We start from the raw sequence: 26847 nt of genomic DNA on the forward strand, positions 1-26847 counted from the left end.
GACATTACACTGGACAAGCACAGGTATCAGGATAAGCAGCTCTTCAGTGTCGTGAAAGCACTTCTATTCTCTTAGATCCATCCCTGGCGTGGGTCAGACATGCTCTAACCAGCCTCCAACAGGAGTGTGCGTGGATGTGCAGGAGGGTTTTCGGCCCTGTTCTCTTTCACCGTCTTTATTTTTTTCCTGTGACTTGAACCTGCCGCTTCTAGTCAGTGAGTTGTAACCCATCCTTGGCAGAGGAAGAGAACTGTGTAGGTCACTCACCAGAAACACTTTCTGATTCTCTCAAAAAGCCACCAGAAAGCTGTGAGAGCCTGTGCCTATGAGAACCTACCCGCCTTCACATGCCCTCCTGGTGGGCAGGGGGGCCGCGAGGCCGTGTAAGCCATGCTAAGCCAGTGGGTAATGAAGAGGGCTGGCCACAGAGGAGACGTGGTGAAAGGGAAACTTCCCTTTTTTAAACTCTGCCTTGAACTTAAAAATGTTTTGTGCGCCCCTTACACACAGACTTACGGCTCTTCACCCATTCAGCCTCTGTCCATCATTGGGCAGCAGGGCTCTCACTGTAAGTGCGTGGCTGTCACAGTGTCAGGGTGGGCCACTGTGGGTCATAGGTCAGAGTTCAGCAGTCCAATTTGCTCTTGGATTGACTTTAGTAACGATTTCCTAATAGACAAATATTTTATGTATTCACACATTAAAAATATACTCTTATCTTTGCTTTTTACCAAAATAATTGGTGTACGTGGAGAGAGCGTATAAATGAAAACATCACCCCTGCTCTGCCCCGTCCCAGTCCAATTTTGTTCTCTCGGGGGACCATTTTTAACGTGTGAATTTTTTCTTCTCCTGGCTTCCTCCTTACCGAGCTCACGAGTGACCAGTAGTAGCTGTAGACCTTCCTGGCTGTTCCGGCAGATGGGGGTTCAGCTCACGTGTAACCTTCAGATCCCCCTGCTTCCTCCCAGGAGGGTCCTAGTGCCAGTTACCTTCTCCTGGTTACCTTTGTAACTCTTGGATCTTTACCTTCGTTTCTGATGCTGTCAGCACACACTGTGCCTCTGGATCCTCCGCTTTGTGAGCGGAGTGTCTCAGCACCCCCACCCCTGCCTCCAGCTCACCGTCCCCCACCCCTTCCAGCCTTTATCCTATGGGTCTTGTCTTTCGCAGTATCAAAACTGGTACTGTTTGCTTTGTGTTCCGTCGTGATTAAGCCTTTATTTTGTCTATCGATTGCTTTTCAAGTTGAAATCAGTCTTGTTTACGTTATTATGACTGTGACTATTACTCCACGGCTGAGTCCTAGAATATGATTATGTTCCCTTTCCTGACCCGCTTCTCATTTTTCTGTTACTCATTGAACATCGTTCCCCTTGGTTTCTTGTTGCCCAGTTTGGGTCAAAGCTGAAAGTTAGAAGTGTTAGTGACTTTTAAAAGTCAGAAATGGTCTGTTGGAGGGAACAGAGCCTACTCAAGCAAACGAAAGCAAAAGGCGAGTTTATTGGATAGACTTGGTGGTTTCTCAGAGGTAGGAAGAGGGGCTCATGTGGGGAACTCCCACCAGGAACTGGAAGGCAAGAACTAAGGTCATCTTGTCTGTGGACCGGTGAGCACAGGCACCTGCCCAACTTCATAGACTTTTCTACTCAAGACTGCACTGAGGACCAGCTGGGGGTCCTGGTCACAATGCCGGGCTTCTGGGAGTAGGTATGACTGGCTCAGGGCAGCGCTTGGGTTCACCCAGCAAGTTCAGGGTTCTGCCTGGCTGTGGTGGGCAGCAGGCAGTATTTATGCTTGAGGCAGGGGCTTGGTGCCCCAGAAGCCGAGAGAGAGGTTGATTTGGAAAATTAATGCAGCCCCTTGCTCCATGGGGACTCATGGCTTTTAGACCAACTCCCCAGATTTCCCAGTCTCAATCACACGTAAATCTAACCCAAGAGTGTTGTCTTTTCCTCTCTTGTATCTGAACAGTGCTGGGAGGAGCCAGTGCAGAGCTCTGCCTGACATTCATTTTCTTCTACTTGTCTTTTTCAGGTTAATTGGGAATCTTGGCTCCTAGAGGATTCTAGCCGAGCTGAACTGCCTGTGACAGACAAGAATGATGACTCCTTGCCCATGGGTGTGGCCATAGATTATACTAACCAGGTGGAAATTGCCATCAGTAAGTGAAGCCTGGTGTAGCCCAGTGCGTTGTTTCTAATACTGGTTAACGTTTAAATCCAGTTCTACTGTTCACACCGGAATCTACGCTGCCGCACTTCAAACTTGTGGTAGCACCTTGCTCCCGGAAGAGTGACAGAGTGCATGTGACAGCACTGAACTAATCTGCAGGGACACTTCCTGATGAGGCCGAGGACAGACGCCCTCAGCGCCTGTCTGACTCTACTTTGGAATCTGGTGGCAGCCTAGACCGTCAGGGGTTCTGTTTCTCCTCATTCCAGTTCTCCAGTGACCTCCCAAGGGAGCAGCGCCCTGGGCCGTCCGCAGAGCAGCCCTTGGTGTGCGGGCAGGGACTAGAGAGTGGAGACCTCAGGCGCCTGCTCTGCGTGGCTGCTCCCAGCTGGAGCTGGCAGAGCTGGAGCCCATGAGTCATGCAGATGCAGCAGAGGACATAGTCTTCGGTGCTTCAGTTAGAGGGGTGTCCCTGTCAGGCACCATGATTTGCCTCCTTTCCCTGGTCAGGTTGTTTGGTCTGATGAGCTCTTACTCTGATTCTTTGGGAGTCTTATTGACAAAACCCATGCTTATGATTCAACTGTCAGTGAATGAAGTTAATTTGATTCACCTCCGTGTCCCACTGTGTGTTTTCTAAAGAACCTAGTCTGTCATTTTTCCACCAAACCAGCCTCTTCTAGAGATTTCTGTCTTGGGCAGGGGAGCGCTAAACCTACCTCCTGATTACCGAGACACTGGGAAAATCAAGGGAGCTTTGGGAGAGTCCGAGCGGCTCCTGGACTGCTGTGGCCTCTGTGTGGGCCGGCAGGACGGTGGCAGTGTCATGGCAGGAGCTCTCTGGGAAGGGCTGTTGCGGGAAAGCCTGTTCAGAACTGGGTCAAAGCCAGGGGACCAGAGCTGTCGGGCCGAGTCCATGAAGCCCCCTTGCTCAGGGCAGCCTCTCCCTCCCTCTTCTTTCACTTGGTTTTCTTTCTTAACAGGTGATGAGAAGACCCTCCCTCCTGCACCAGTTCTCCTGTTACTTTCCACAGACGGTGTGCTCTGTCCCTTTTACATGATCAATCAAAACCCTGGGGGCAGGTCCCTCATCAAGACTCCGGAGCGACTATTGTTAGAAGGAGAGCGACAGCCCAAGGCATCAGGTATATCTCCCGCGTTGGCAGAGCGGGACTCCAGGGCTGCACAGGGCTCGTCCCAGGGATGAAAATATGAAAGAATGTGGTTATCTCTGTCAGGACGGTCACTCTTACTGCGCAGGGACCAGGTTTCTCCGAGAACAACAAACACATGTGTGCTCGCCTCCCTCTCTCGTGAGCTTTATTCTCTAACCTGTACTCGACTTCCGAGGGAGAGGGAGCCCAGCCAGGTGGGTCCCGTCAGGGCGCTTACCAAGGACGCACACAGGAATCAGCAGTGAGTGCAGAACTAGGGAACGACAACTGAAAGACAGTTTAAAAGTTGTCATAGGCTTTATTCTTAGGAAGTGAGTTTACTGGGTTCATTTTTTATGATTTTTGAGACATAATGCTCAAATGTTTACTAAAAAAATGTGCTAAAGTAGGTAGGTATTAGTAATACAAGGTTTCAGGTTCATTTTACCCTTCTGAACATAGGAATTATAGATATTTAAATTTTGATAATTTAGGGGACGGTTGTGTGCCTCATTTAAATTCACATTTCTTTTATTAGATTAAATATATTTACTTTCTGTGAATTAGTTTCCCAGCTTATATCTATTAGAGTCGTGAAATTTTTTAATCTCAATTTGTCTGAGCTTTTTGCTACAGGTTTTTTCCACTTACGTTTTAGTTATGTAACTATCTTTTTATAATGTCAGATCTTAATCCTTTGTGGTTTTTTGGCACTTCTAAATTTATTAAGTTAGACTCTCAGAGACTTGGCTCACTTTCTGCCTCCTTCATTTGAGATACAATGTCTCTGTGTGCTTTGCTGTGTATCTTTAATTCACCTGGCCTTGCCTTTAGTGACTGATGGAGAGATCTGAATTAAAATTTGTCCTGGGTGAGTGAATGTTGCAGAATGACTTGTTTGCACTGTAACACTAAGAAGTGTATTTTCTCTGTTACTCACCTGGGCATCCGTGAAGTGCTGTCGGGCTGACGTCTCCGCACTTCCTTTTTCCTTCAGAGTTCTGGAACCTTAGTGGACGTTTGCTGTGGAAGATGCAGCAGCAGTTCCATCGCTTTAGTCTCTTTTCCCTTCAGGAACCTTGATTTCTGGCTTCCTTCTACCACTGACCCTTTGCCACTGGCTTTCTGTTATGTGCCCTCTGCGGTTACAGTGTTAACTTGTCCCTCGCTTCTCCGTTTTCTCGTTGCAGGAAGTACTCCCACGACCCCAACCTCCCAGGCCCCGCAGAAACCCGAGGCCTCAGCAGCCGCAGCTCCTGCCTCTGCCCCTGTCCCACCTTCCCTGCCGGCTGCTCCCACCCCCGCCTTCTCTCTGCCCTCTGCTGTGGGGGCCCCTGCCCTGTTCTCCTTTGGTTCTCCATCCTTGAAGTCATCTGCTTCTGCCACCGGGGAGCCCCCTCCATACCCCAGTGGCCCTGACACTTCCAAGGCAGCGGCGGGCTCTGGCGCGGCCACCTTCTCCTTCGCGCCTCCTCAGACCCCGCTAGCGCCACCTGCCGGGGCCTCTCCCTTGGCGCTCGCAGCAGCTTCCTTCTCCTTTGGCTCGTCGGGTTTTAAGCCAACCCTAGAAAGCACACCCATGCCAAGCGCATCCACTCCCAGCATCGGAATGAAGCCTTCCTTCCCTCCCTCGGCCTCTGCAGTCAAGGTCAACCTCAGCGAAAAGTGAGTAGCACTTAGGTTTGAGTTTTCCATGGGGCGGGCAGACACACCATGTGTTGGGCACTGACGACAGCCTCTGTGAGCGGAGTGACTTAGTAGATTTTCTGTTTGTTTTTTTCGTGTGTGTGTTTTTTTCCCCAAAGTAATACTAGCAAATGCTAGAAGTTCAAACATAAAAGGTTTGCATTTTGTTAGTGAGACAGTGCCTTGAAGGGTCTCAGAATTTTTTGTAATCATTAGAGGTTTATACCTAAATACTTGTTGCTTTTTCAGATTTCAGACATAGGAGATGCTCCTTATTTTTAAAAGCGCAGCTGTACAAAGTGTACATCCTGTGAGGGAGACGAATCTCCCATAGTCCTTTCTCCCCTTTGTCCACCCTTGACTCTCTCTGGGCTGTTTCCACATGGCCACCCATGGTCTGGTGAAATTGCCACTATATCGGGTGACTCGCCCGTTGGCAGTCCGGTGGCTCCTCAGTGCTGGCCGAGTACAGCGCGGGCGCCGCCGCGTGGTGCTCCAGCCCCTCCAGCCCTGGGGCCGGCCAGCTCGCACATCGCACTTTTGCGTCTCTACCTGCTTCTGTCCTCCCTGGAATGCGAGCTTCTGAGGGACACGGTCCCGTGGACCTCGTAGTCAGCCGGCCACTGGTGGCAGCCACCCACGCTCACCTGGACCATCTCGTTGCTGTGGAGGTGGTGCTAGCTGTTGTCGCCACTGCCACCATTGTCATTATCGATCTTGGATTGTCACACAGCCACTTTGTTCTAATAATTGCCCAGTGTTCTGTTTTGTGGCTGCATTATAATTTATTTTCCAGGTCATCTGATGTTGGACGATTAGATTGTTTACAGATGTTTGCTCTTAGGTGAAACTTACCTGACATTCCCTGTAGACTAAACATCCCAAAGAGGGTGACCTGCTTCCTCTTCTTTCACTCCTCAGAGGACGCGATCACCCCAAAACAAGCTCTCAGTACTTTTGTTGGCAAAAAGAGGGAACTAGACTCTTCTCAGTATAATTGAGTCACACCCTCTTGTTTTACTCAGCTAGACAGAAGAAGTATTTCATATCGCGATAAACTTGGTGTCATTTTCATGTTAAGTATCTACTTGGTAGTTTCATTGATTAATTTATTCCCAAGTAAGTGGAAGGTCAGATGGGTGTTTTCTTGCAGCGATAGCTAAACATTTACATTTCCTGAAGGCTAAACAGTGTGGCTAGTGAGTTAGCCTTTGACGCCTTTGCTCGTGAGCAGCGTGAGAGCCTCGGGCAGGCTGTTCTGATGCATTCGGGCTGCCACTTCCAGGTTTACCACCGTGACTGCCTCCGCCTCTGCTAGCAGCGCTCAGAGCACACCCATGCCGTTCTCTGCCTCCAAGCCAGCCTCCTCGGGACCACTCAGCCACCCCACGGCCCTCTCAGCATCGTCCGGCTCCACGTCCTCCAAGTCCTCAGTCTCCCCCTCAGCGTCAGGTATGACTTGAAGCAGCTCAATCCTGATTTCTCAGGTTAACATTTTTCAGTAGTTAAGAATCCCAGCTGACATAGTTCGACTCAATTATTTTCTCCTGCTTCCTGCATCTCCCACTGATGTGCTGTGACTCACACTCTGAGTGGGGAGGATTTCCAGTGGCCTCAGGGCTGCCACGCCTGTCTTGCTGATATTTCTCATGAAGCTGAGTGTCCTTGATTCAAGTTGTTTTCGAGCATTTACCTTCCTGGGAGCCTGCCCATGCAGAGGGCTGTTAACAGAGCAGTTCTTTAAGCCCGCAGAGGAGAGAGCCTGCAGTGGCTATCATGCTTATGGCTTCTGGTTGACTGTCTTGGATTTTCACACTCAGCCCTACTGTAAGCAGATTTATTAAAGATCATGAGTGGAAATAATAATTACTATTATTATTTTCATTGATTTTAGAGGGAGAGGGAGAGAGAAAGAGAAGCATCAGTGTGAGAGAGAAACTTTGGTTGTCTCTGGTGTGCATCCCAACTGGAGACCAAACCCGCAACCTGGGCATGTGCCCTGACCGGGAATCAAACCAGACATCTTTTGGGTGCACAGATCAGTGCTCAACCAACTGAGCCACACGGGCCCAGCAGAAATAATCATTATAGCCAGGCTGAATTGAAGTGTATTGTGAAACTCCATGAGCAAGTAATCTTTTTCTATCAGACCTGCAGGAAGGTTGCAAAAATTATAAAATGAATACTATATGCTTCACCAAAATTCAACACTTGCTAATGTTTTGCAGCATTTACTTTATCTCTTTTTTAGTACACTTTTTCCTGAAACATTTGAGAGTTAATTGCAACGTCTTGAAACACCTCACGTCTGAGCACTTTAGTGTATATCTCCTAAAAACAGGGCACACAAGCCATTGTCACATGCAGGACATTTAACAATAATCTGCCCACCTTCACATTCCCACAGTTATCCCAATAATGTTTTTCATGGGGGTCCCCCCAACCCCCCACCCAAGACAGGAACCAGTCAGGGATCACAGTATACTCCGAGTGTGTCGCATGAGTCTCAGTCTCATCCCTCTTCACTGTTTTTGTCTTCACAGCACTGGCATTTGGGAAGAGGTCAGGCCAGTAGTTGTGGACTGTCCCTCACTCTGGACCTGGTTGTCCTCATGATGAGGTTCAGGTTAAGCGTTTTGAGCAGACACCACATAGGTGACGTGTGTCAAGTTGCATGATTGGTTTTGTCCTCAGTGATGTTATCTGGTTCCTTGGTTAAGGTGGCATTTTCCAGATCTGTCTCTGTTTTTAAGTTGGTTATTGTCATGAGTGCCAGTGGTTGTACCTAGCTGACATATTCAGGTGGCCATTTGGTGTTTGAGTGATGGGAATAGTTTTATTTTGGTAAATGTCAAGCAGGCATTGAGCTGTGAAATTTCTGACATCATCTCTCCTTACTTGCTGCTCAGGAGAAAGGGTTGCTTTGTGGAGTTCGCCAGTCTCCTAATTCGAGGACTTTTCCTTAGACTCGGAAAGGCATCGTATAAGACCCAGAAAGTTCAGAAGCTTTGCCTTAGTCTTTCACAGCTTTTTATGGTCTGGGAGAGAAAACTGGACTCTTAGTGCACGTTTACTCCCTTTCTGCTGCTCACCTCCCAAATCCGTGCCCCCATCCCCTCCCCCATGCCATTGCTTAATTGTTAAAGTTTGGAGGGTCCTCCTTTATTGGCTCTCAATCTCATTTGCACACTAAACTCATGGGGATCTCTCCCCTAGTAGTTTAATAGACTCTGGGGTAACGCTTAGGTGTGGGTTTTGGTGTGCTTTGTTTTTTTGTTTTTTATCTTCACCTAAGGACATGCTTAGAGGTGGGGCATAAACACCTATGTGAGAGAGACATCTGTCGGTTGCCGTCTGCATGTTCCCCAACTGGGCATCAGACCCACAACCAAGGTACGCGCCCTCACCAGAAATGGAACTGGCGAGCCTTCAGATGGCGCTCAACCAGCGGGGCCACTCTGGCCGGGTGGTGTGCTTGTTTTTTGAAAAAGTTCCCCCAGTAATTCTGATGTGTAGCTGGGTGAGCCTTGTGTTAGAGGTTTCCAGGAGGGTCCGAAGACCCTGTGAGTTCTTACAAGGTGATGGGGATTGTTGTTCTCATCTGATGGTTTAAACTGTCCCCAGTTCCCCGAGGCGCCTCAGGAACACCTGTGGGGAGTAAGGATGGGCCAAATGACCAGCTTCCTGGGCCTGCCCCCAAATACTCCTGCCTATTGTCAGAGACACTATCTAGTTTCATCTGCTTTATAAAAGAGTTTCACGTCTAAAAATGTAATACATGGTTTTTAGTTGTCTTGGAGCAGAGGCTAACACAACTGTGGACTTCACTCTTGCTGACAAAGATCAGAAGAGGAGGCCAGGGACAGCGAGGAACTTTGTTCTTTTTTATTTGAGGGAAGCACATTTGAGATGGGAGAAATAACGGAGCAAGTACTGTCTGTTGTAACTGACTCTTGCTCTGGCAGGGCGCTCTGCTCACGGCGGTCCGGGTCCAGCGTCCTCAGTGGGGCAGAAGTCACCCAGGATAACCGCTCCAGTGGCAAAGTCAGGCTCTCCCCAGGTACGTTTGACCTCAGCTCACAATCCTGCTCCTGGACACATATGTTTATAAAATGGGTTTTTGTGTTTTTGAATTTACACTTTTGCAGCAGTACGTAGGACTATGTGGTAGGAAACGTGAGTTTTGAATATTTGTAATGTGTCCATAAAAGCCGCTTATCCTGGCTCCAGGGCCTTCGCATCCCCTCTGCCGGTTCCTGCGCTTACACAGGCGGCGCTCTCGGTGTGCTCTATTCTCTTGATGTCTGAGAATCCTGTAGCTTCTGCTTGTTTTCTCCTGTTCTCAAAGTAATGAAGAGATCTACCCAGTGCCCTCCTGCCCTACCACCCCATTTGATTTTACTTATTTCGTATTGACGTATGATACACATGGGGGAAAGTACACATACAAGACACGCACCTCAGTGAATGGTCACCACCTGGACACACCTTGGTAACCGACACTCAGACTGAGAAGTGGAATGTGACCAGGACCCCAGAATTCCCCTTGTCTGTGCTCACTTCTAACAGCACAGCCTGGTTTAGGCTGCTTGTATCTCCTACAGGTAGAATCACATGACGTGTATTCTTGTATCTGCTGTTTGTTTGGGGTTTTTTTTTGTTGTTGTTTTTTAAATATGTCTTTATTGATTTCAGAGAGAGGAAGGGAGAGGGAGAGATAGAAACATCAGTGATGTGAGAGTCATCATTGCTCAGCTGCCTCCTGCACGCCCCTACTGGGGATCGAGCCTGCAACCCAGGCATGTACCCCGACTGGGAATCGAACCACGATCTCCCGGATCCTAGGCTGATGCCCAACCGCTGAGCCACGCCGGCCAGGCAGTATCCACTGTTTTGCTCAATGTGTTGGTGAGGTTTATCTGTATCACGTCAGGTGACTATACCGCACATGTTCATTCCGCCCTTGATGGGCATTCCAGTAGCTTCCAGGTCTGAGTTACTGTGAACAGTGCTGCAGTGACCGTGCTAGCTGATGTTTTGGGGTGAACAGTGTGTGCATTTCTGTTGAGCGGACACCGACAGGTGGATGCTGGGTCCTAGACGGCACTGCATTTATTCCTCTTTAGTAAATTCCCACCGAGAGTATGAGAGGTCAGCTGTCTGCGTCCTCAATCTTGGTATTTTTCATCTTTTATTGTTGGTGTGTTTTGTGGTTTCAATTCATATTTCTCTGATGACCAGTAAACTTGGGCTTTTTTCCATACTATTATTAGCCATGTGAATATCTTCTTTTACTGGGTAACTGTTCAAGTTTTTTTACCCATTTTTCTACTGGGTCTTCTGTCGTTTTCTTTCTGATTTGTAAGATTAGTTTCTCGTCAGATACACATACCTGCACACGCATACATGTTAAGTAAATACTTTCACAGCCTGCAGGTTTTCTTTCCTTTCTCTTCGTGGTTTCTTTTGATGACTACAAGTTCTTAGTTTTAATATAGTTTAATATATCAGCTCTTATTTTATGATAGTGCTTTTTGTGTTGTTTCAGAAATTACTTCCTATTCCAAGGTCAAAAAGATATTTTCCTATGTTTTTAAAAAGTTTTATTTTTTGATTACAGTTTACTTCCAGTATTGTTTTGTATTCGTTTTAGGTGTACAGCGTAGTGGTTAGACAATTATATACTTTCCAAAGTGCTCCCCTTCTGTATTTTTCTAAAAGGTTCATTATTTTACTTTCATACTTAGATCTGCAGTCTGTCATCTCAGTTTATTTTAAATTAACTTAAAGATAATTTTGCGTCAGTTTCCCACTTTATTATCTGTGTATCCTCAGCATGGGAGTCTTGTCTTTCCTTCTGCCTCTCCTCCAGCCAGCCCCCTTCCTGCCCCTGACACACAGTATGGGGCTCACAATAATAGCTACAGGCCTGGCTTCTGGCACAATGCACAGCACGTGGTATTTGTTAAATGAGTGTTTGCTATTTTACTGAGTGCTTATTCATTCTGAAAACCCTCTATATGTTAATTTCCACAGGTATTAAGTCATTGAAAAGTCATCTCAGCTATAACATCCCTGAAGCAGAATTCTTGACTTTTGTCTCTCCCAGTACCTGTTCCTTACCTAATTCTTTTCCATCTCAGGAAATAGTGCCACCAGGTGTTTGCTGGGGCCCCAGACCCAGAGCCCCTCCCCCAGTCTGTACTAGCAAGTCTTCTCCGCTCCGTGCTGACGTGGAGTGTGTCATAAACCCACATCTCAGACCCCCTGCTAACATCATGGGTTTGGCCACTCTCCCCAGTCATCCTCCTGACTGGTCTCCCTCTTTCTGCTGCTCCCTCTTGCTGTTGTCTGCGCTCTACTTAGCAGCAAAAGGGAATTTATGACTTTTCATAAATTAAGAGTAGCTTAAACTCCTAAAACTTCACTGGTAGTTTTCCAGCACACCTAGATTCAGACCCAAACTCCGTAGTGTAGCCTCTCATGACCTGCCCCCGCCCTTTCAGCTCCCCTCTGACCTCACTGTGCCTGCATTTGCTCATCTCTTCGCCTTAAGCGTGCCAAGGTCTTTCATGCCTCAGCTTCTTTGAACTTGCTCTTCTCGCCGCCCGAAGGTGTTCCTCCCAGAGCTTTCTCCTTCACTGTGGGTCTCGGGTCAGAGGCAGCATTTTCGGGCTATCTCACCTCAAGTAGTCCCCCCCTTTTGTTTTCTGTATGTGCTCCTGTTTACTGTTTCCATATCGCTTATCACCAGCTGAACCTTACCTAATTGGTTTACTTTTTATGATTTGTCTCATCCCAGTAGAAGGGAAGTTCCCTGAGCATTAGGATGTCGTGCATCTTGTTCACCTCTGTCTCCACTGTCTGAGCGCCTTCCACCAAGCAAACACCCGGCAAATACAGGCTCAGACGATGGGTGACAGACAGTGACTGTTATGAGCGACATACCTGTGGCAGGCATGGAGCCCACTGCTTCAAGAAGCCATAACTTGGGGTATTGGATGCATTTTTAAACCTTTCACCTTCCGTTTCAGGCAAAGTCGCTTCCGCCTCCTGCAGCAGAAAAGCAGGGACACCAGTGGAAAGAGCCCGACCCTGTGATAGTCGGAATTGGAGAGGAGGTAAACTTGCCCCTGCGTGCTCTTCCAGTGAGGGCTCCCGCACAACTGTTTTATCCTGGCATTGAGCCTGCATGTCCCAAGAGTCTGCTGTCAGTGAGCCCAGTAGCTCTGCCACTCGCACTGAGAAGTCTTGTGTGTGGCTTGTGCAGATCGCGCACTTCCAGAAGGAGCTGGAGGAGCTGAAAGCTCGCACTTCAAAAGCCTGTTTCCAGGTGGGCACTTCTGAGGAGATGAAGATGCTGCGGACGGAGTCGGAGGAGCTGCACACCTTCCTTTTGGAGATTAAGGAGACCACAGAGGTCAGTGTTGGCCGAGGGCCTGCCGCAGCTGAACTGCGCCCCAGCAGTAGCTCCCGGCGCGCCTGGGTGCGCGCTCTTCTTCAGGGCCCCAGCGCATTCCTCATGTGTGCGTCATTCACGGGGGAACACCCACGCTCATATCCTACCTTTGGCACCTAATAAACAGTGATGTTGGGCAAGCTAGTCTAGCTATTCTGCTTCCGTTTTCTCATGGGAACCAGAATGATACTAGCTTCCACCCTATCAACACATACAAGGACTCCGTAAAAGCTGCAAGTTGTTAGTTTAGGCATATTTGAAAATTTACTTTCATAGTAAAGTGTTAGGTTTTAAAAAAAGTGGAACACTTACGACCATAACACAGTATAAAGAGACTAAATAGTTATTGTTAATAGTATTATTTGTTGTGCTACTGTTGTTATTACTTACTACGTGCTGGGCACTGTGCTAGACACTTTACCCGATTGTCTCATTGAATCCAACAGCTGTGCTGTGTGACAGGCACTGCTCTTCCTTCTATTTCACGAGTCGGGAAACGGAGGCTTAGAGAGGTGAAATAACATGCCCAGGGCCACCCAGCTGCTGAGTGCCAGCTCCAGGGCCCCACATCGGACCGTCTGACTCCTGAGTGCTGGTGTTAAATATTGTGCTAACTCCAGGGTGTTAGCAGTGCCCGTCTTCTTCAGTTAGTAGGACTACAACAACTGTTAATACTTTGCTTATTTTCTGGTTTATAATCATTAGAAATGGTTTTTTAGTGAGGAAGAAAAATAATTTCTTAAAGTGAACATTGGTATCTTTCTCTAAGCAGCGAAATTCTTTTTTTGCATAACTGTTCAAGAAGTTCCACCTTCTTTCATCCAGAACACAAGGTTAATTTCTCAGAAATACCACTTTTTTTTTTTTACCTTTTTTTTAAATATATCTTTACTGATTTCAGAGAGAGGAAAGGAGAGGGAGAGAGAGAGATAGAAACATCAATGATGAGAGAGTCATTGATGGAGCCCGCAACCCGGGCACGTGCTCTGACCGGGAATTGAACCCCGATCGCCTGGATCCTGGGTCGACGCTCAACCACTGAGCCATGCCCGGCCTGGCAGAAATACCACTTTTTATATCAGTACACCCTTGTGCCTTTTCTAGTCTCTTCATGGAGATATAAGTACCCTGAAAACAACTCTACTTGAGGGCTTTGCTGGTGTTGAAGAAGCCAGAGAACAAAACGAGAGGAACCGCGACTCCAGGTACCTGCATTTGCTCTACAAGAGACCGCTGGACCCCAAGAGTGAGGCACAGCTCCAGGTAGGGATCCAGTTGGAACGCTGCCAGCACCTCTGGGCCAGGCCTTCTCTCTGAGGCTTGGGGTCAGGCGACTACGCTATGAGGTGGTTCACTTCCTGTGAATCGTTTACCTGCTTCCCATGACTTCCTTAACTATGCCTGAAAATATGGCACTCTTCCATGTAATGCTTTTTGGATTAAACAAAAATAGAATTCCTAATTCAGCCTTCAGCTTGGTAGAAAGTATGCCATGGAAAGGATGCATTTAGAAATCAAGTCGTGAATAATAATAATAAAGGAGCAACTGTTCATTGAGCACCAGGTAGTCTGCTAGGTGTTTTTTCACATTATTTTTAGTCTTCAAAACCAGCTGCACTGTAAGATGACTTTCCGATCCCATAGTGCAGATGAGGCAGGTGAGCCTCATAGGCTGAGGAGGTCCCCACTGTGGTGGTGGTCAGAGCGGAACCAGAATCGAGACACCCCCACCCGGTGCTGTCCTATCTGCCATAATTCAGCAACACTGCTTTTCTCATCAGTTGTTAATTACTCTTATTTTCTGTCTTCATGAAATCTGGTTTTTGTTTTTATCTTTCAGTTTTTTCCAAACTGTTGGATCATAAGCTTTGGTGGGGGGGGTCATCTCCCACTTCCTTGCATTTGTCTAGAATCCCCATAGGAGTGGGGCCCAGGGCAGCGCTGGTCATCCTGACCCAGGATGTGAAGGTCTGTGAGTGTGAAGAATCCCCTCTGGCTCAGAAAATCCACCGTTTGCTTCCCACACCTGATCAGCTTACTGACAGTAGAAAAGAAATGGTCCCTCCTTCCAGAAAGGCAGAGGAACTCTGCTGTGTCCGCAGCCCTGTGGTTTTCCTAGATGCTCCTCCCACAGTGGGTGTTGACTCTCCTGGCCAGGGGAGTGCTAACCACTGGGCAGCACTCAGCAAATGCAGCCTCGAGTTGCATCTAGTTACACTTTCTTCCTGCTGCCTTTTCACCTCTTTCTTGCTCTGTGTCCAAACTAGAGGAAATGCACACAGCTGTTGGGCGATACTCCCCATTCAAAAGGAAGCCAGTTTCTCTTTTCACAGTGCTAAATAGATCGTACTAGCTAGCATTCACTGAGTGCGTGTCATGTACAGACCGGTGCTGGAAGTACCCAAGTCTCACCGCTGATAGATGCTGGACAGTCTGGCTCAGAGCCTGTCCTCTGGACCACATCACTGCAACGTGCAGTCCCCATAGCTGGCTAAGAGGCAGAGGGGAAAACGAACACACAAATGCAGTGGAAAATGTGTTGCTGTGGGATGACAGACGAGGGAGCAGCTAAGCCACAGAAAGGACGTGTTTGCCATGGGCCTTCAAAGAAGAGGCGGTTTTTCAAATAGATGAAAGTCGAGAGCACTCAGAAGCAGCGCAGCAGCTGGTGCACAGAGCCCTGGCCGTGTGTGAGTGCCGGAGAAAGGGCCTCCCCGAAGTCGACTGTCAGTTGAAGTTTATATTTGATGCTGAGGTTACTGACTTCCTGGAATCAGCCAGCCTGGCTCTCTTTAAATGGCGTTTTCTCTTTCTCAGTCGGGGCATATGCTCTTACCCAAGAATAATTTTGAAAAGATGTTTAAACACAGCAAGATCTTTATACAGATGCAGACAGCTTTCCTGTGTACACACATTGTCTTCATTTGTGTCCATATTTAATGGCCTGCTTCATCCTCACTGTTCATTTCTGAAAGCCAGGTCATATAGCTATGAAGGTTCACACTGGACCAAAATTTAAAGAAAACGATTGCAGGCCTAAAATAAGTTAATAGATAACAATTGTAATAATGAAAAACTCAGTTTCCAGTGCTGATGCTATTCTTTGTTTTGGAGAAGAAATGAATTTTTCTCAGTTGGTGAGATGACTTTTGTGTTCTGTGTTATAATAGATAGGTTCAGAGGTCTTTCCAGCACTGTTTTGTGGGACAATTTTGTCTCTAGTGCAGTTAATTTCAAGGGTGGGAGAGCAGAAACTAAATGGATGCCTTGTTGGAGCACCAGAGAGCAGCGGAAAATTCCAAGGCCATGTTGAGACACCCTAGAGGAGCTGAAAAATGAGAACCCAGCAAGAACATCTGCCCCTGGAGGCCAGGGGCCGACACGCCCATTCTGTTTCCATTTCTCTTCACCACCTCTGTCACACCCTCAGAAAGGTGGTTTCTGGATTTCATTTGGATTGTAATGTTCTGGTGATTATGTTAAAACGTAGTGTTTTCTGGGTCATTACAATTCTCTATATAAAAGTAACTCAGAGTTACCTTGACTGTTTCGGTACATCTTCCTCCAAACTCCTGGAAAACTGCGTCTTTTTTTTTTTCTTGTAGGAAATCCGGCGCCTTCATCAATATGTGAAATTTGCTGTCCAAGATGTGAATGATGTGCTAGACCTGGAGTGGGACCAGCACCTGGAGCAAAAGAGAAAACAAAAGTGAGCGAGGCCCCATCCCCCAGGCGGCAGCAGAGAGAGCTGCGCCTTTTAGGAACATTGATAAAAACCCTGAAGTGTTCGTTCTTGTTGACCCCTCATTCTGCCTCTAGATACTTGTCCTACAGAAATAATGGCGGAGCTCTCAGCAGTTTACGTAAAGGGAATTTGTGCTGCAGCGCAGCCAGCTGGTGATGGAGGGAAAGTGGGTTAACCCTCTCCATCCACAAGTTAGAGGCGGCTCAGTAAGTCTGGTCGCCTTCTCTCCATACAGCCGTCACCGTGGACTAGCACGTCTCAAAGTTTATGAAGTATGTTCCTTACGGTACATGGAGTGTGTGAGATGCATGGTTATATGACTATATGATTAGATACAGTATGTAAACATGAAGTTAAGGCATAAAATCTGGGTGATCCCAGTGTGGAGCGCAGCAGAGGAGAGGCTGGAAATTAATCTGTCCGGAAGGCACAGGCGCAACTGCGAGACGGGGTCAAGAGGTTTCTTCTTGATCCTCGTGTGTGTATTCCAGGTTCTCTTTTTAGGGAACGTTCCTGATCAGCGTGTGGCCAGTGGAGGGATGAGAGGAAGGATGGGAAAGGACGGCAGGGGGAGTGGAATGCAGTGCGTTGTAAGAGCAGCCAGTGCCCGCAGCCATGCGGAAAGCAGATCAGTCCTCAAGGCGCTCCAGAGTGAAACACCTGCGGGGCTGAGTGTGATGAGCGTGGGGAGACAGACCAAGAAATGGTCTGTTTACTTGTTCATGAAGCTGTGGGGTCACAGAACTTGTAAGTGGGGCAGCCTGGGTGTGATGTCAGGGGCAGGGCTAGGATGTGCTAAAAATTCAGCGAGCAGAATTTAATACATTATGTTGTGCCACGTGGAGAAAGGCTTAGTGCCGACCTGAGGCATCTGTTTGAAACATAGGCAGGGGAAGAGAGCTGAGCGCTCATCCCTCAGGCACTGGTGGGCAAGGGTTCCTCGGCCTGGAGCACCTGGCCCTGTGGGCAGTTGGGCCCGTTAGAGATTTCACAGCTCACTCCTCAGCTCTGATCATGCCCACCCACATCGAGAGGGCGGCCTGACCTGGCAGCATGTGCGTCCTGCCCTGCTGACGGCTGGATTTCTCTGCCAACAGGGAAGCCAGGCTCTCGTCTCCTTTATGACAGTTCCAGGGATTTACTATGATTCGTTCCCTGTCTTCAAAGTTCAGATTCCTAAATCTATACAGTGTTCTAGCATTTCTGTGTTTTAGGTCCTCCTCTGAGTATTACCTTGTACCCTGTAGAAATGTGTTTTAACAATTTATCTTGAACTACCTGTCACCCGAAAGAAAGGGCACAGTCCCTCTCTTGCTTTAGCCTCGGGGTGAGCTGCTCCCTGCTGCTCAAACGTGCTCCCACAGCGTCTCCGCAGTGCTGCGAAGAGATGGCCAACCCCACCGACTCTCTGTGACCCCCGGGCCTGTCCTTTCTGTTGATTGTAATTTACACACACAAAGTAACACATGTCTTCAGTTTATAGCTGAATGAACTTGTCCCCTGTTGCTTGTCTCACGCCCTTTCTGCCGGAGCCTCCAGGGTTTTGCCCGGCTGCGCCTGCGGGCCTGGTGGTCCTTGTTGTGCTGTTTCCTCCTTAGGCTTTCGTCCCCTTTATGTTCCAGTAAGTTCTTGATGCTTTTTGTCCACTGGTGGTTCTGTTTTATTCTTTTCACTATTGTACTTTTTCCCTTCTGTGAGAGGTTTCTCTGCTCGAATAGCTCATGTTGATTTTTTCTCATTGCTGTCAACAGGCGCCTACTTGTGCCAGAGCGAGAGACGCTGTTTAACACCCTGGCCAACAACAGGGAGATCATCAACCAGCAGAGGAAGAGGCTGAACTGCCTGGTGGACAGTCTCCAGCAGCTGCGCCTTTATAACCACACTTCCCAGTGGAGCCTCCCCTCGGAGGCCCCCTCCCAGAGCAGTACTCACAGGTGTGTGGGAGGATGGGCCTCTTGGGGCCACTTGCACTCAATAAATGCGGCTGAATGAATGGATGCACATTTGGGAGTAAGGTGCACTTGTCTTAAAGTGGTTCAGATGTGAGTTTGAAAGGGACTCTGCTGTCTCTCACCTGTGTCACCCTGGTTAGGTTCCTCACCCTCTCTGATCCTTTGTTCCTTTGCTTAAAACATGGAGGTAACAATACCTGCCTCCTGGGGTAGTCAGGGGGTTAAATTAAGTCTGGAAAGCACCTAGTGTGTGTGCGGTGAAACGGGCTCAGTGGATGACAGCAGACACTACAGTAATCATATTGTGTTATTTAAAATTAACTGATAGACTAGTTGACTGACTTGTCTCAGAGCTTTGAGTTGTCCTTTTGCTTGGGTGTGGGACTGTCAGACCCTAGCAGTGGGACGGTTTATCTTGGAAGCTCCCCGGGTGGTTTTGTGTTTCTGCCTTTAGGCCAGGTGTGTGGGTTTCCTGCCCCTTTGCTGAAGTGCTGCCAGTGGGGGTGCCACGGGATGGCTGCCATCTCTTCCTTTTGGATTGATCACATCGATTGGTCCAACTGCCTCTTTCTCTATGGGGGATGCTCTCCTTTCCTGCACTAATATTTAGGATCATGTGCCCCCTTCACCCCCTCAGATTTCTCTGGTCATAGTTCATTTATATATTATACTATCTGATTTTAGTTTTGACAATGACTTGGAAAGTCTGCGTAATGCTTTGTTGAAAACCACCATAGAGTCTCACACCAAACCCTTGCCGAAGGTACCAGGTAAATGCATCCTTCCCAGTCCTTTAACACTTTGTTTTCTTCCATCTGCTGACCAAGTTTTAAGCATTTACGGGTTCATGGATCTCTTGCAGCTAAACTGTCCCCTGTGAAACAGGCACAGCTGAGAAACTTCTTGGCCAAGAGGAAGACCCCACCAGTGAGATCCACTGCTCCAGGTAAAGGGAGCTGAACTTTCTCACACAGACCACACATACATGGTGTGGGAGTGGTGTGTGTGTCCGTGTGTCTGGCTGGGTCTGTGTGTCTGTATTTTCCCGTTGGTTCATAATAGGAGCTAGAGAAAAAGGCCCAAGAACCTGTTGCCCGTCGGAATGCTGGAGTGGGCCGCTGCTGGCGCATGCTCAGCTGGGCCGCTGCTGGCACGTGCTCAGCCAGCCGGCTTGGTGGTGGTTTGGCTTTTGCACCCGGTTTCTGACGTCCTCAGGTTGAGTAACAGTGATTCCCAAGGGTTTGGGGATGCTGGGCTGACTCCACAGATCGTAGCCTCAGCTTTAGAAGCTTGACTTTTCTGATTTTGTGTGGGGTTTTGAGTAAGATTGTATTTTTAAAAAGGCTTCTTTTTTTAAAGAAGAGAAAAACCCACTGACTGGGGACTGGTGGCTAAAAACCCTGGCTGAGAGGAAGCTGTGTAACTGGGGGAAAACTTGCTTTGCCATTATCTAGATAACACCTCAATTTTCTTTTTTAAAATGTATGTTATATACAACTTCAGGCATAGCTGTGCTTTGCTTTTGTGCCCATATCTGATTTTTTTTTCCTTTGAAATTGTTTTGAGTTGAAATTGTTCTTTTTATACCAATAACAAACTTTTTTCGGTAATTAAAATAGCAGAAGGAGATTTAACTTAATCTTAACATATCGTGATCTGTTCATTTTTCTGTAATCATAAAGCTAAATTAGGTAAGTAACAGACGAGAGAAGTCTTGTTTTAACCTTTACCCTAGAATGTTGCTTCTCAGGAGGAGTGGAAGGGAGACAGAGAGAGAGAGGGAGAGAAACAGAGAGGGGGAGGGAGGGGACATCGATTCGTTGCCTCCTGCAGGTGCCCCAGTTGGGGCCGGGGGTCAAGCCTGCAACTGAGGGACCAGAATCAAACCTGAGAGCCTTCAGCCCTCGGGCCAACGCTCTAATCGCTCCCCACACCACGTGGCTCAGAGTGGAATTACTGGCTTGTGTTCCGTCCACATGCTCGATTTCAGTGGATGCTGCCGTACAGCTTTTTAGAGCGGTTGTACCAATTTACACTTTTACCTTCAAGGCATGAATATTCCAGCTGCTCCACATCATCGGCAAGCTTGCTGTTGTCAGCCTTTTTCCTTGTAACTGTGTCTTTTGCAGAGTGCCTGATTAAATCTTTTGCTCATTTATCTATTGCATAATCTGTGCTATTGATTTGTAAAAGTTTTTATAAATTCTTTTTCTTCGCTCTACTCCTTGCCCAAGGATATGTTTACTGATTTTAGAGAGAGGGGAAGGGAGAGAGAAATATCCATCAGTAGCCTTTCCTATGCTCCCCGACTGGGGATCAAACCTGCAGCCTAGTTATGTGCCCTGACTGGAATTGAACCCGCAGCCTCTTTGGTGTACAGATGACACTCCAAGCAGCTGGACAGCAGTTATTTGGATATGTGGTTTGCAGGCTATCGTTTTGTCTTTTTCCCTCCCAGCGAGATCTTTCTTGGAACAGACTTTTGCAGTTACTACTTGGCTGGCTCTGTTTAAGAAATCTCTGTCTCTAAGTAGCACATGTACACACACCTTTATTATTGTCTAGAAATGTTCACATTTTGCTTTTCAAATTTAGACCTGTCTACCTGGAATTTATTTTTTTTTAAAACAACTCTATTGAGGTATAAAAGCCATACAATATCATAAAATTCACCTGTTGTGTAAGTGTATAGTTTGATGATTTTGGGTAGATTTACAGAATTATGTAACCATTATCACATTCCAGTTTTAGAATATTTCCATCGCTTAAATAGTTTCGTCCTGGCCATGGCCAGGTAGCTCAGTTGGTTGGAGCATTGTCCTGTACACCAAAAGGTTGCAGGTTCAATCCGTGGTCAGGGCACATACAAGAAGCAGCCGATGAATACATAAGTAAGTGGAACAACAAACCGATGTTTCTCTCTCTCCCTCTCGAATTAATTTTTTTTCTAAGTGCTCTGGTGAAGTAAGTCCTATGCAGTAGACCTTGTGCGACAATAGAAGTGTTTTGTATCTGCTGTTCACACAGTGGCCACATGTGGCTGTTGAGCCCTTAAAATGTGTGTGGTACAGCTGAGGACTTGAAGTTTAATTTACTTTTCATTATTTTTCACTTAAATGGCCTCAGATGGCCAATGGCTAGCAAATTGAAGAGCGCCGCCCTAGCACGTAGCATTGGCTTTCAGTTGCATTTGCTTATGCCACACGTAATTGTGACAAGTAAAACCTTGTAGGATGTTGTGTCTATAGGGCAGACCAGTCAGTAAATATTAGCAGTGCTGTTTTAAATAACTGGGGGAGGAGAAATGTTTTTTGATTTTGTTTTTTCCCAGTACACGGGCTGTAAGAGGCATTCCAGAATCCATGGTAGAGGGTGAAATGCCATAAAGCCTTATTGGTAGTTCATAGAGGGAAAACAGGGAGGTCAGGACTGGTTTCAGTATTTTTTTAAACTTAATTGATTCAGAAGAATCGTTAGATTTAGCTGGAAATGTCTAAGACAGGACTGAGGACCTTCTGTTGTTTACAGTTTGCATTAGGCCCATCCTTAGGAATTGTTGGAAAGGTGGCGGCAGTGGCAATGGTGTGACTGTTCCCTGTGTTGTGGACGCCTCTCTGTTACTTTTCTGATACGTTACAACTCTGCCTGTGAGAACTGCTGCTGCTGAGGGCACAGGGTTTCTCACTTTCGCACCAGCAGTCATTCAGCCTCTCACTTCACTTTTTTTTTTAATATGTTGTTACTGATTTCGGAGAGGGGAAGGGAGAGATAGAAGCATCAGTGATGAGAGAGGGTCATTGATCAGCTGCCCTCCTGCACGCCCCCTGCTGGGATCAATCCCGAAACCTGGGCATGTGCCCTGACTGGGAAATGGTGACCTCCTGGTTCCTAGGTGGACATCCAACTGCTGAGCCTCGCCAGCCGGGCTTTCATTTCACATCTTTTTTGTTTCACAATCCACTACAGAGCTCAGTATTTTAAAGCCCTATTTGAAGAGAGACCCCAAACCATCTTTGTTAACATTTGACAACAGCTGCTTCCACTAAAGTAATAATTATGTTGTTTTACAGATTGGCTATTTCTCTGTTGATGGTGCAATTGCGTAGCTCTTGGGTGGCTTCATTACTGACTTGGATTTTGTTTTGGGCTCTGTAGCCAGCCTGTCTCGGTCGGCCTTCCTGTCTCAGAGATACTATGAAGACTTGGATGAGGCCAGCTCGACGTCATCCATCTCCCAGTCTTTGGAGAGCGAGGACACACGGGCACCCTGTAAAGATGACGATGCCGGGGTGCCGGTCCCTCGGCACGCCCCCGTGGTCCGCACACCCTCCATCCAGCCCAGCCTCTTGCCCCAGGCAGCAGCTCCATTCCCTAAGTCTCACCTGAGTCCACCTGGTCCACCTGGCGTAATGGGAGCTTCAGGTAAGGAAACAATGAGACAGGAAACTCTGTTTTCCCATTGGGTTTCGAACTCAGGAAGCGACTGCAGCTGGGCTTTGTACTGTCCCGCTACCAAGTGGTTAGTTCCAGCCCATCCCTGCTAATGTCCCAGAAATTTGACCACTGATTCAAAAGGGGCATATTTGCCTTGGGAGCAGGTGGGAGGACACTGTGAGGAAGAAGAGAGGGGTTCCCACTGTCACAGCTCTGCTGTGGGTCCCGCCTGTGTTGACTTAGCCAGGTCTTTTTGGAGGAGTAGGAGCAGTTCGCCCCGGCGGAAGCAGCGCCCCCCCCGGGCCCCGTGCGTCCCGGCTCGCATCGGGCTCCCTGCGTGCGGCCGTGTTCCACCTCGGAACTCCCAGCACGCGCTCATTGTCAGCGTCGGCTCGCCGAGGTGACCGATGTCGGAGTGTCAGGGCCGTGCAGTGAAGTGGCTTCTGACAGATCAGACAACAAGAGTGCGGCACGGGATGGAGAGGTTTTATGAGAGGAGAGTGGGAAGCTGATCAGATTGCTCTGTGTTGGCGTGAAGGTCACGTCCCGGTCAGTATCGGGGGAAACGGTCATGTAAAGCGGCGACTTCCGAGTGGTGAGCTGCAAGAATTTTTAAAATGTGCAAGACCTGACTGTTTCGTCAGGGCGCTGCCCTCGTTTCCTTAGATTGTCAGATAAAAAAATGACAGCAGCCAACACTACAGTAGTCATCTGGTGTTTGCCTTTTTTTTTTTATCAGAGCGGCAGAACATGCTCTCTGGTGCGCTGTGGAGTTTTAGTAGTAATTAGTTTATGTGCATGAGATGAAAAGGTTGGAGATCGCTGGTGTAAAGACTTTTAGTTAATGGAGGGGGGCAGGCGAACTACATGTGGCATCTTTGAAAGATACAGGTACCAGCCTATCTGTTTACTGGTACTTTTCTGTGTTCATGCTTTAGGATTTTTAATCGTAGCATTTTCCCTACAGCCTACCATGGAGAATTTACCATTTTGATATTTGTGTTTTCCTCTTCTTGGCCTACTCTCTCATTTCATTTTCTGTTTCCCACAGTGTCTACTTCTGCCAGCAAAATCATTCCTCAAGGGGCCGACAGTACAATGCTTGCAACAAAAACCGTGAAGCACGGTGCGCCGGGTCCTTCCCACACCATCCCAGCTCCCCAGGCGGCCGCTGCGGCAGCACTGAGACGGCAGATGGCCAGCCAGGCACCAGGTAAGAGTGGAGCCCACACCTCTGCGGAGGCTGGATGTGAGCTGCCTGCAGGATAGGCTGGGCCAGCAGGTGCCAACTAACACCTGGCTCTGCTGCCGTTCAGAAGAGAAGGCTGATGTGACAGCCTCTCTCCTTTTGGGGGAAGAGTTCTGAGAAAGCTGAGACTAGGTCTGAACTGTTTCCTTTTAAGGGGAGGTGTTAGATCTGCCACATTCAGATAAGCAGGAAGTCTGGTTTTTTAATGAACTTGGTAATCCCTCCTTTTTTTTTTTTTTTAATATTTATTGATTTCACAGAGAGGAAGGGAGAGAGAGAGTTGAAACATCAATGATGAGAGAGTCACTGATCAGCCACCTCCTGCACGCCCTAACTGATAAGAAGCAGAACCCAGACTCCGCCCTAGGTCTTCCCCTTGTGTCACAGCTTCTTAGGATGGCAGGTGTGGCTGGTACAGGTGGGAACTCTTAATGCGTACTTGCATTTTGTCAGTCTGTGGCTTCCACATACTCTGTGCCAGGACTTCTGGGTAGTTGGCCTCAAGGACTTCCGTTGTCACTAGTTACCCATTTGTACAAGCCAATGGTTTCCCCCCACCCTCTCCCCCCCAGCAGTTGGCAGTATTGGTAGCAGAGGCCAGGAATGCTGCAGAAAAATCTTTGTTAAAAGTTTATTAGCTGCTATTATTTTTGCTTATCATGGGTCACTTTTATTAAAAGCATCATTCAAAAAGCATCATTATTACAGTTGGCAGCAATTTACAGTTTATCTTACATGGTAGTAATTTTCAAAGAAAAGGTAAAAGGACATCACAACAGAAAAACAGCACATTTACAGTCCTGTAAACGCCAAGGCTATTTCAGAGCCAAGGTCATGCTGTTGAGCTCCGTGGCCTAAAGTAACAAAGTCCTTGCATTTAAAAAAGTACCTGATTCCCTACTTTCTCCCTCTTAATTTGTTCATCTCCTTACTTTGTTTACACCGGTGCATTACAAGACCACAAGACAATGGGACGGTAGTTCTGTCTGGGCAGAACCCTCTCAGTAGGTTAATTTCCAAAGGGGCCCTTCACATTCAGCAGCTGCCTGAGTATTGCAGTGCCTTGGGACAGAGCCGGTGAGGTTGTCAGAGTGTGTGGATGTGTGTGCGCAGGTGTGGGAACCCCCTACAGTCAGAAGGGGAAGCAGATGAGCAGGTGTGATGTGTGTGGTGATGTGTGGTGAATTTCATCTTGACCTTCACGCCAAAGAAATTAAGTATATAAAGCCACCCTTCCTTTGAGCACTGCTTCCTTCCGGGAGAGCCACTCAGTTACAAATTGCCCTTTATTATAATACCAGTGGTACTAGAAGAAAAAAGGGAAGGAAAGAGCATTATGTAAGTTTCCTTAAAAAGACATGATCACCTTGCAAATGTCATCTCTCCTAGGGACATGGAATAAGGCACTGCGTGGTCCTTATGACCAAGACCCCTGTGACACACCTGTGTAACATCACTTGGCTGTTAAACTGCACAGGACCCCCACAGCAAAGGATTGTCCAGCCTCTAAATGTCAAGAGTGCCAAAGTTGAGAAACTGCTATAAATCAATTTTCTTTTGTTTTAGATGAATACAATTACTTTTTAGTTTTATCACTGCTTGGAACGCATGTCAATTTAGACAGGTTTTTTTAAGACTAAAAAGACATGGTTTGATTTAGACAAAAAAATCACCATTATACAGTGATAAAAAGTTTCTAAGAAAAATTCAGGTATCAAACCCCTTATCGCGGCATCTCAGACAGTCGCGAAGAGGCATAAACAGGATACCTTCAGGGTACCTCTGAGCCTCTGAGAGAGGCGAATCCTTTGATGTTTCCTGTGCATGTTACCGGGACCAAGCAGAATCTGGGCCTTGTGCTGAACGGGCGCCAGATCATGTGGATGGAGCTGATTATTTATAAACTGAAATCTGCCAGGCAGGCCTTAACCTTTTTCCACTGTCAGCAGGAGGGGGTGTGATGTCTATTATCATTCTGGAAGCAGAAATTCCTAAGGGCAGACACTTTGAATGTGAGGGGAAGTTTGTGCAGTGTGGGCAGGAAGGCCTGGTTGCCCCTGTGGGGGAGAGCGAGCTGCCATGGATTCATGTCCTCCCAGGCCACAGCTTTCACTTTGCCACATATATAGTTGAAGAGACCCAAGAGCTTTGCTCAGGCCTTCTTAATAGTTCATTATAAAATGTCATTAAGGCCCTGGCAGGTTTGGCTCAGTGGTTAGAGTGTCAGCCCGAGGACTGAAGGGTCCCAGGTTGGATTCCGGCCAAGACCTTAATCCTCGGTTGCAGGCTCGATCCCAAGCCCCAGTCGGCGCTCAAATAGGAGGCCACCAATCGATATCTCTCCCCCCCTTCCACTCTCTCTGAAGAGCAATGGGAAAAATATCCTCAGGTGAGGATTTAAAAAAAAAAAAAAATCACTAAGCCCTGGAATACAGTTTTAAATTATAAGACACACAAAAAAAAGAGAGGTGTGAAAGCTGACAAACCTGATGGGTGAGGAGGAGTCAGGTCAGTCCCGGTTGCCATTCCTTTTCCCCCATCCTCCCCCAGGCTCCATTGCATCTGTCTCACTGAGCATGAGCCCTTCAGAAACGAAGCCGTATGTTAGACACTTTGTACCCCCAGCACCTAACTGAGCCTGGCAGTAAAAGCCGAGTGAAAGAATGGTTGAACCAGTGAGTGGAGAGCTCCTTAGTTTGCTGCGAATTCTCTGTCGCATTTTGCCCTTTTCCTAGATGCGCCAACACTGTGGCAGGTAATCCCAGCTCTGCTCTATAAAATCTGGCCAAGGAACTTTTCTCCCTGAACTGGGACATTTGATGAAATTGCACGTATCTTCGTCTCGGCATCTGTATGAATGGAGGAGGCCAGGTGCCCACTGGACACAGCACTGCAGAGCTGCCTAGAGCAGATTCCTTTCTCCAAGAGGACTGCATCCTGCTGGGCTTTCTGTCCTGGTGGTTTACCTGTGGCCAGGCTTTCTGTTCCCTCAC

The 26847-nt window shown here is 47.7% G+C and overlaps 1 protein-coding gene across 2 annotated transcripts in view; it reads left to right on the forward strand.

Annotated features, from left to right (window-relative positions):
* The window catches only part of NUP214 (nucleoporin 214), a 73712-nt gene that overhangs the window by 11660 nt on the left and 35205 nt on the right, over window positions 1-26847 (forward strand). For both annotated transcript variants that reach the window (XM_081150503.1, XM_081150504.1), the window contains exons 10-23: window positions 2038-2164; window positions 3159-3320; window positions 4520-4994; window positions 6301-6467; window positions 8981-9075; window positions 12050-12136; window positions 12286-12435; window positions 13579-13737; window positions 16080-16183; window positions 17971-18153; window positions 18856-18941; window positions 19034-19117; window positions 22327-22593; window positions 23657-23818. In XM_081150503.1, coding sequence (XP_081006629.1) covers window positions 2038-2164; window positions 3159-3320; window positions 4520-4994; window positions 6301-6467; window positions 8981-9075; window positions 12050-12136; window positions 12286-12435; window positions 13579-13737; window positions 16080-16183; window positions 17971-18153; window positions 18856-18941; window positions 19034-19117; window positions 22327-22593; window positions 23657-23818 — 2308 coding nt within the window. The remainder of the gene's footprint in view (window positions 1-2037; window positions 2165-3158; window positions 3321-4519; window positions 4995-6300; window positions 6468-8980; window positions 9076-12049; window positions 12137-12285; window positions 12436-13578; window positions 13738-16079; window positions 16184-17970; window positions 18154-18855; window positions 18942-19033; window positions 19118-22326; window positions 22594-23656; window positions 23819-26847) is intronic.

This window comes from Miniopterus schreibersii (genome assembly GCF_964146895.1).
Source record: "Miniopterus schreibersii genome assembly, chromosome: 11".
Lineage (NCBI taxonomy): Eukaryota > Metazoa > Chordata > Mammalia > Chiroptera > Miniopteridae > Miniopterus > Miniopterus schreibersii.